The sequence below is a fragment of the Monopterus albus genome, unplaced genomic scaffold (assembly GCF_001952655.1).
Source record: "Monopterus albus unplaced genomic scaffold, M_albus_1.0 scaffold88.1, whole genome shotgun sequence".
In the NCBI taxonomy this organism is placed as follows: domain Eukaryota; kingdom Metazoa; phylum Chordata; class Actinopteri; order Synbranchiformes; family Synbranchidae; genus Monopterus; species Monopterus albus.
The window spans coordinates 1,361,718-1,370,631 of NW_018127968.1; the positions used below are offsets into that span (position 1 = coordinate 1,361,718).

The window sequence follows — 8,914 nt, forward strand, 5'->3', positions numbered from 1 at the left end:
AAGCCACTAACATACCCTGTTATTTTAACACATCTACAATCAATATAAACAACAGAACAAATATGAGAAAGAAATGGATATTATTCTATAAGCTGGGGCCTTGGATTCTTCATTACAATACTCAAAAAGCACATCAGTGAAAGTGACAAGGTGACAGAGGTAAAAGGAAAAACAGATGGGACGAAAGAGTCTTGCATTTGATTTCGATTCTGAAATTACAGCTGTGGCTGTTCACCCTGTATGAAAACTGCCATAGTGACGCAGCATCTTTGCAGCAGAACATATGCAGCCAAGAGAAAGAGACAGAGAAAGAGAGGGAGACAGAGAGAGGGAGAGAGAGGGACAAATGGGGGGAGGAAACAAGGCTGACAAAAACAAAGAAAGAGAGGAAGAGACTGTGAGACTCACCTGGCTTGATGGGATGGTGTCTGAGGCTCAGAGGAAAGGACAACATTCGAGACCTGAAAAGGGGGAGAGAGAATAAGGGGAAAGAACAGTAGGGAGAGAGAGATTAGATTTGGCTGCCGGTACACTGGGTATAACAAACACACTCTACCCATTCTCATCCATCTGTTCCTACAATATAATGGAGGAGGCAGAGGTGAGAAAGTAGTAATAAGTGGCTGAGGTGGTGGAGTATGACTGAGAGCGTTTTCCAATCAACTGTGGATCTAAAGGAGGCCCCCTGCCATCCCTCAGCTGGGAATAGCAGAATAGACAGAAGAGAAAAAGATAAAGCGACAGGCAGAAAAGGAGATTGTATTGATGTGTGTATGTGCTTGTTATAGCCACATGTACAACGCTCATACGACAGAATCCACAAAGACTCAGATGTACTGTATCCCCCCACCACACACACACACACACACCATGCAGCTCCATTTATCAGATACACAGTCACACACAGGAGCTGTCACACTCCAACTGGCTTTAGTCTGAGCGTACTGATACACGTAGACACTGTGGGTATCTTAGAGAGAGGGTAATGAGTTCACGTGAATGGCACAGATCTATGACATGCAATAAATCATGTCAAATACTTTTGGATTTTCAATAAGCAGTCCCTTCCTATGATCATTCTGGACAGCAAATTGAATTTTTCCTCATTATTTAACAGTTCATCTATGCATATATCAGTTCCCAGGATCACAGTGGAAACAAGGTGAGCAGACAAGGGCTAAACATAGAACAAAAGCTCATATTCTTGGCACTGAGTGCACATGGACTGAACGGCTGAAGAGTTTTCATGCACCTCCATAAGGAATATCCCGAGGTAACTCTGCAATGGTACAAAGCTTTGTCTACTCTTCCAGGACAGAAGGTAGAATCCATATTTCTCCTCCTAAAGCTTCAACAATCGGTTGCAGCCTCTCTACCTCCCGACACTTTTTTTCATTAGCTTTGACTAAACAAGCTGAAGGTGTGATTCTACAAGAGTCGGAAGTCTCTGCTTTGACTTGTGAATCCCTGAGCAGCTGCTGCACAACGTAGCAGACAAAAGATGCAAAAGAGGGTGAAACCACAAATCGTACTTATAGTAAGACTGCTAGATAAAAAACTTCATAAAGTAGCAGCAAAAGTCGCTCCTGAAGGTGTTTACAGTACCTGTGCCCAGTTCACCGTCATAATTTTGACAAGCCCTCAAACAGCCCATCCTCCAAACCCACAGGCACACACCCCATACTCAGAAACATATTGATTTGTCTTCTATTTCAACTACAGCAGACTAAATAACTCAGTCCCTTATCTAATTAAAAGTCAGTATTCTGACATGATTCTCCCTGGCTCTGGAGCTGTACTGTATGTTTCTGATGAGCAGTCACCAGCCACATCAACCTGATCAGTGTTTGTTTGTTGTGTCCTGATGCTTTTCTTTCTTTTGTCTCTCCTATATCCACTCACCCCAACCGGTCGAGGCAGAAAGCCACCGACCAAGAGCCGGGGTCTGTCGGAGGATTTTTCCATTAAAGGGAGGTTTTCTTCTCCACTGTCGCCAAGTGCTTGCTCAAGGGGGATTTGCTGGGCTTTCCCTATAATACTGTAAGATCTAGACTTTACTATGTAAATTGCCCTGAGATCATTGTTGTATACAAACAAAACTGAATTGAACTGAAAAATTATCTGTAAGTAACAAAGTCTGCCAGTCATTTATTCAGTGCTTGTTTCACAGCTTCATCAGATTAATATCACTTCTATTCAAAGTGAAGACAACAGACAGCTATTCAGGAAGAAAACAGTTCCAAAGGCTTTGCACCATTATCACACTGCGTCTGTCTGAGCTTCTATCAAACACTAGTAGAGTAGCACTAGTAGAGAGACTTGCATCACTCAACTTTTTCAATGGGAAGTGGCTCCAGCAAGGCACTTATTTCCAAATGTAGCCTTATTTCCACAGGCTATGTTTGAAAAATCATTAGTATAAAAGCTTGTAAATGCAGTGTCTTGCTGAATACACACTATGGGTAACAGAAACCGGTCCAACGCCTGAAGCTCTTCACGAGCCAAAAGAGCTTACAGCAAACAACCATACACCTGACAGTACATGTGTGGCAGTTTCTCCTGTTATCTACAGTGCATTGCCCTTTACAGTTCCCTTTGGGTGCTTACACCTCATCAGAGACCCCAGCAGGTCCAGCTCAGCTTCCCATCTGCCTTGCTGTTATTGACAAAGAAATGACATGTCTCATGATTAAATCAACTTGGTCAGAAAACCTACCTTTGAACATTTTGCCAGCAAAGAGAATATACAGTAGATATACCCCAGTGACACTGGGTCTGCAGTCATGGTGTGATCCAGGTGAGAGTTAAGTAAAGCTTGTTTTTATGGTTGGTGAAATGATCTGACAACAGAGATTGTAAGCCATTTATGTGGTCATGAGCAGACTCCTAATAGTGACACATTTTGGAGGTAATGGGTTGAAAGAAAATGACCTGTGTATGCATGACCCAGTAGCCAGTGGATCCATTAGCAGCAGCAGGGTGCTAGTCTGTTACTGCCCGTCATTTGCCTCCCAGTAATCTGTGCATGCACCATAACTCTTCAACATCAGCGTTTTTATTTTTCTGCATTTTCATCTCTGTACCTGAATTCAGTCTGGGTCAAATTTAAACTAGCTGCAGTGTGATAAGCTCAAAATCCCCCCCAAAAAAGAATTCATAGCAGTCTCACCTGCTGCTACCTTAAATGCTACACTCCAGATGCTGCATGGTTTGCTTGGTTAATGTGGGCCACTACTAGATTAGTGGATGTAATGTTTACTTGCTCTTTCTGCTGGCAGAGGCCCATATTTAACTAGTAGTTGTGGAACATTTCTTAGGTTGGACTGGGGTTATGATTTAAACAAACCTACATGTAAAGGACATTAAAAAGGCTGCAGCCTCAAATTATTCCACTCTCATGACATTAAGTTTATTCTAACAGTGAATGTACATGTAATCCCAGTAGTATATGCATAGATCATTGTACTTGAAATACACTATATAGATTCTGTGAGGAGACACTTAGGTGAATAAAAATCTAATTTCAAGCAGAGCAGGTCCGCTGCTGTACATGATTGACCTTTTCCACTGATTCTGCCCTTTCCGAGATCTGTCAGCTGTGAAATAACTTTATTTCATCATCGTAGCAAAGCCCAGGGAGAGAGAAATGACAAAAGAAGTTAGGAGTTGCCTTGGAGATTAAAATCAGCCGGTAAAGCAATATCTGCCAAACGTCAGGTTTGATTTTATGTCATTACTGAGTTGATTACAGGCATTTTTCAACCTGGAAGAAACATCAGGTGACAATGACAAAATTATCTTCTACTCAGTACATTTTAATTCATGGAAATGTGGAATTAAACTATGATGTGATGAGATTAGATTTAGGTAACTGAATTTTAAAAAAGCCAGAATGAAGACAGTTATGAAAACTTGATCCAGTTTGTTTGCATCTGCAAAATCCCTGAAATGAGATTCAGAAATCAGATTAATCACCATGATCAGAGGACATCAACAGCCAGAGGGTTAATAATTATTCATTCCCAATTATTATTATTATTTATTTTAATCAATGAGAACACATAACTGTGTCTGTATCATCAAGTATTGACAACTATAGGGATTGGTAGTTGTGTTAAAATCTTGCCTTTTCATATTCTGTCAGGATGAGATGATCAAAAATGTTTGAGATTATTAATTGAGGAAAGGTTCTTGTACAGCTGATTTATGCATTCACAAGTTTGACACATTTTTTAACGCCTTCTATTCAATATTTCAGAAATCGTCTGTAAACCTTAAAAATACATGCTAGTGGAAGGCTTCCTAAGTCTTTTGCTGGTTTACTTTATGAAGTAAACTACTGCATTATTCAAGTTTGCGTTTTTAGATTTATATACGTATGGCAGCCAATGTCATTCACACGTACGCCAACAAATACATGCTGTTAGCCAGTAATCCTGTTTTGGCTCTATCCTACTGTTCATCAAGAAGACAGGAAATTAAAGTGTGAAAATGTCTCAGCAGGACTGGTTTTAGATCAGGACATAAATAAAGGGAGAGAAAGTGTTTATGAAGCAACTCTCAAAAGACAAAGAGCCTCCAGGACATCCATAAAGAAAAAAAAGAATCACTGAATGTATGGCTTGTCAGGTGTGATGCATTATCACACTTGAAGATAGTGAACAGAGAATTCAATCTTCATCTTAAATGTGACTGGTGACACGGTCAGTTTATCAGCAGCTCTTCAGGTGTCGAATCGAATTCAAAATTTCACTGCATATGACTGTGGTTGACACTTCTACAAATGCTAGTCCCACTGCCACTAGCTAAAAGTTAGTTGTATGCTTTAGATTATACAGTTGAGTGCAAAGGTTTGCATCCCCTTACTTTGAAATGTTCTCTAATACTTTGCATGTCCTCCCTAACCTCCTCCAACCTCTTTGGGTACCCTCTGAGCAGCGGTTGTATCCTTTCAGGTGTAATTTTAGTCCATTCTTCATGGCATACCTGTTCCAAGTCTACCATATTGCTTAGTTGTCTGCTCTGTATAGCCTTCTTCAAATCCAGGGGGCTGCAAACTTTTGCACTTAACTGTAAGTTGGAGTGGGTGGAGGGAGTGTCTCTCCATTATGGTGTCGCTTCTTTAAAAATGGACTTAATGTGAACATTTGTGTGTGTAATCTATGTGATTCATGTTGATTTTCATGCATGAATATTCCCAGAGGTGCAGCCATATTTACGTCTCATTGTTTGTTCTTTGCCTCTAATCTGCAGTGGGTGCACGTGTATTTCTATGGGACCGCTGGGATGTTGGAACCAGCAAGGCACAGCCATCCAGTTGGTTGGATCACATACTGGTTCTAAACCCACACCAGTCACTCTTCAGCTGGGTGAGATCTGTTAAAAATGAATATTGTCATTATGATGCAGTTGTTTAAACATGAAGAGCATTTGTTAATTTGTTTCAATTAGCATTTTAATTAATGTGCAGTTGCTGTTAATTTAAATTTTCTAGCTGTGAAAATACAACAAAATCTGGAACCATCAGTGTGGCCTGTGGCTGAATTCACAATTGTTATAAAGGTGAAACAACGGTGCTGACCCCAAACCTCTGAACGGTAGTGTATATACACACATACAGTCAAGGGGCCACCAGCAAATATAAATTAGTTTTATGAGAGGAAAATAGAATCCCTCACTGAAAGGAAGACTTGTCTTTCTCTGGCCATTGCTACAAGCTACCATAATGCATTATAAATCACATTACAGTAAATACTGTAAAGCTAAAGCACTATGGTGCTTTTGGACACGTGTCTCCTCCACAGTCAACCAAAATATCCCCTAATTTCACAGTGCAAATGGAAACTGATAAAAAAAGAAATTGAATTGGGGGTGGGAAAGGAGAGAAAGAGAGGGAACCTCTGGAAAAAAAATCTTATTTTACTTCAAATTATGGAACTGAATTTCCTCTGTCTGTTCTTTTCCTGTTCAATGCATTTCATTTCTTTGCCGTTAAAATAATAGGAAAAGAGTAAAGTAATAGCAAAGGTTTCACAAGCATTAAAGAATAAATGACCAAGCTAAAATTAAATTTTGTTTCTCTTTTTATTGCCTCTGTCACCCCTGCCTCTCTACTTCATTTTGCCTCTCTTTGTTTCAAGGGTGTCTCTCAGCAGTCACAGTGAAATACAAGATACCATATGCATCATCAAATAAAACGCCTGCCCTGTCGGCGACAGACACTGTACCGCTTCAGAAGGCAGTGCTCTTTACCACAGAGAAAGCATTTTCACAGCTTCTTTACTGGTTTGCGTAGGCTGCAATATAAACAGCATCACTCAATTATACTACCAGCAAGCTAATGAACACTCCCCAACACACACACACACACTACAGTGCAGGCACACATACTGTATGCATGCACCGAGCATATGGACAGCTTGTGGTAGTGATCCCTCACTGTTTGAGTGTAGGTGGAAACAGCTTTCACTGCCACTGTAGACTCCAATTCAAAAATGTGGTAAAAACGACCTCAAGATCAGTCTTCGTGTTATTTCTTCAAGACGAGCCACGTGATTTTTAAACAGCACCAATGTTAATGGTGTGTCCAACGTTTAGAGGCTGAATGTGCTTTAGTGCAGCAAGTACACTGTAAACCATTTTAAAAGGAAGTTACCCTCACAGCAGTTCAGCTGGTGTCTAGTAAATCAAATCTGGAATGACCTAGGATGATGTCTAAATATCAGAAATATGACACTCACTACAATGTATTCAGTTTAAAAAAGAGAAGACATTTGGGACAGTTCTGGAGAAAGTCCCTGAGACATTTTTGTCTTGCGGTAGAAAATAAGGATGTACAAAGAGAACAAACACGTATAAAATGATAGTGTGAAAACAATATTAAAATAGAGCTTAGAGTGGAATTCTCATCTGAATTTGCAGCTCCCCTCACATAAACAGATGGTTTCAACTCATTATTTAGCTGCCTGGCCCACAGCAGACTGCTGTTTTCAGTGAAAGGGCTCTAAAGCCCTACTGTACAGTAAACTACATGGGCAGCACCAAATGGCACACAAACACACTTAGCAACTACCTGATGAACACAGGTTCTCTATGTAAAAAGATGTGTAAATAACTTGATTCCACTGTCCCAAAGGGAGGAAACAAAGTGCACTCTAGTACATTATACAATAGTAGATGTTTTTGGAAAGGTGATCTCCTTTTTATGCCGTTACAGTGGCTATTTTTGGAATCAAATGTACAATGTTATCTCAGCCGCATATGTCTGAACCAGTTACATGGGTAAAGGTATGCCATTCAGCTGCACAGCTGTCTGACACAGAGTGAGACAGGAGGAATTCCCCATCAGTTACTCTGGTAAAGCCTGAAAATACAAATGTGCCCTGTAGGATGTTAAGATTTGCTGCAAATCAAATTGATGTTAACATACATCCAATGCTAGGCAAATGAAGAGAAAGAGAGGTGTACATAAGTAGCATGCAAAACACTAAAAGTCGGTTTCTACAACTAATAATATGTCCTGTGAGATGCGGAACCTTTGACGGACTGCTGTTTCCTGCGGTAAACCGTACTCATTTCCTGTTTTCTGTATTTGCACTGCGTTGTGCATGCTTCCAGATTGTTTAGGAATTAAACTATTTTCGAGGTTCATCTGAATTTTTGAGTGACAACATACGCTTGCACCACTTAAAGCACTTGTTTTGCAGAAGTTCTTGCTAACTACCAAATTAAACTTGCTACTTTAGGTCGGCTAGTTTAGAAGCGAGCTAAGCTAGCAGCTTAATCAAGAGCAATGGCTTCCCCATCTTCCTCTCCTCCTTTCTCTTGCTCGGAGTGTCACATATTCAGTTATTCCTCTGCCTCCTTTAGCGATAATGGTACTTGTAAATAAGATAGTTCTGCAGCCTTCCTGCGTAATACACTAGATACCATTGCCCCTCTGAAAAAGAAGGTAGTGAAACAGAGGAGGCTAGCCCCGTGGTACAGCTCGCAGCTCCGCTCCCTAAAGCAGGCATCACGAAAAATGGAAAGGAGTTGGCGCTCCACTAAGTCAGAAGAGTTTTTCATAGCCTGGAAAGATAGTTTAATAACATATAAGAAAGCCCTTCATAGTGCCAGAACCACATTTTATTCATCACTGATTGAGGAAAATAAGAACAACCCCAGGTTTCTTTTCAGCACTGTAGCCAGGCTGACAAAGAGCCACAGTGCTGTTGAGCTTAACATTCCCTTAGATCTCAGCAGCAATGACTTCATGAGCTTCTTTACAAATAAAATCACAACTATTAGAGAAAAAATTGGTCGGACCACTCCCACAGCTCTCGCAGATGTGCCATCTACTACAATGGCTTTAGAAACATCTGTAAGACCTAATTTATACTTGGACTACTTCTCCCCTATAGATCTCTCTGAGTTGACCTCAACAATTGCTTCATCTAAATCATCAACATGTCTCCTGGACCCCATCCCGACCAGGCTGCTCAAAGACATCTTTCCCCTAATCAACACATCCATACTAGATCTGATTAACCTCTCTCTATTAACAGGCTATGTGTCATGATTCGGTCCAGCTTTTATTTTGACGTTGCTTCCTGTTTTTGTTTTCACCTTAGTTTCGGTCTTTTTACGTTCTTCATCACTCGCATTAGTTTCGCCTGCTCCTTATTGTTTATACCTCTATTTAGGCAGCGTCCTCCCACAACGGCGCTGCCAGATTGTTCTAGACCGCAGCTCTGACTCTCCAGCTTTCCTTCGGTTTTGTATCTTGTGTTTCTGACCCGGACTGTTACCTTGGTATATTCGTTTCTGCTTTGCCCTCTTGTCTCAGACTGCCACAGTGTATGATATCGGACTTCCCTCTGGACTACGTATTTTGGATCACCTCTGTTGGATGTGTTTGCTGGCTCTGACCTCA

General features: G+C 40.8%; 1 protein-coding gene across 1 annotated transcript in view; it reads right to left on the reverse strand.

Moving 5' to 3' along the window:
• The window catches only part of map2 (microtubule-associated protein 2), a 75,809-nt gene that overhangs the window by 49,982 nt on the left and 16,913 nt on the right, over positions 1–8,914 (reverse strand). The window contains exon 3 of the mRNA XM_020607690.1: positions 409–461. Within this exon, the coding sequence (XP_020463346.1) occupies positions 409–454 (46 nt within the window). The 5' untranslated portion in view covers positions 455–461. The remainder of the gene's footprint in view (positions 1–408; positions 462–8,914) is intronic.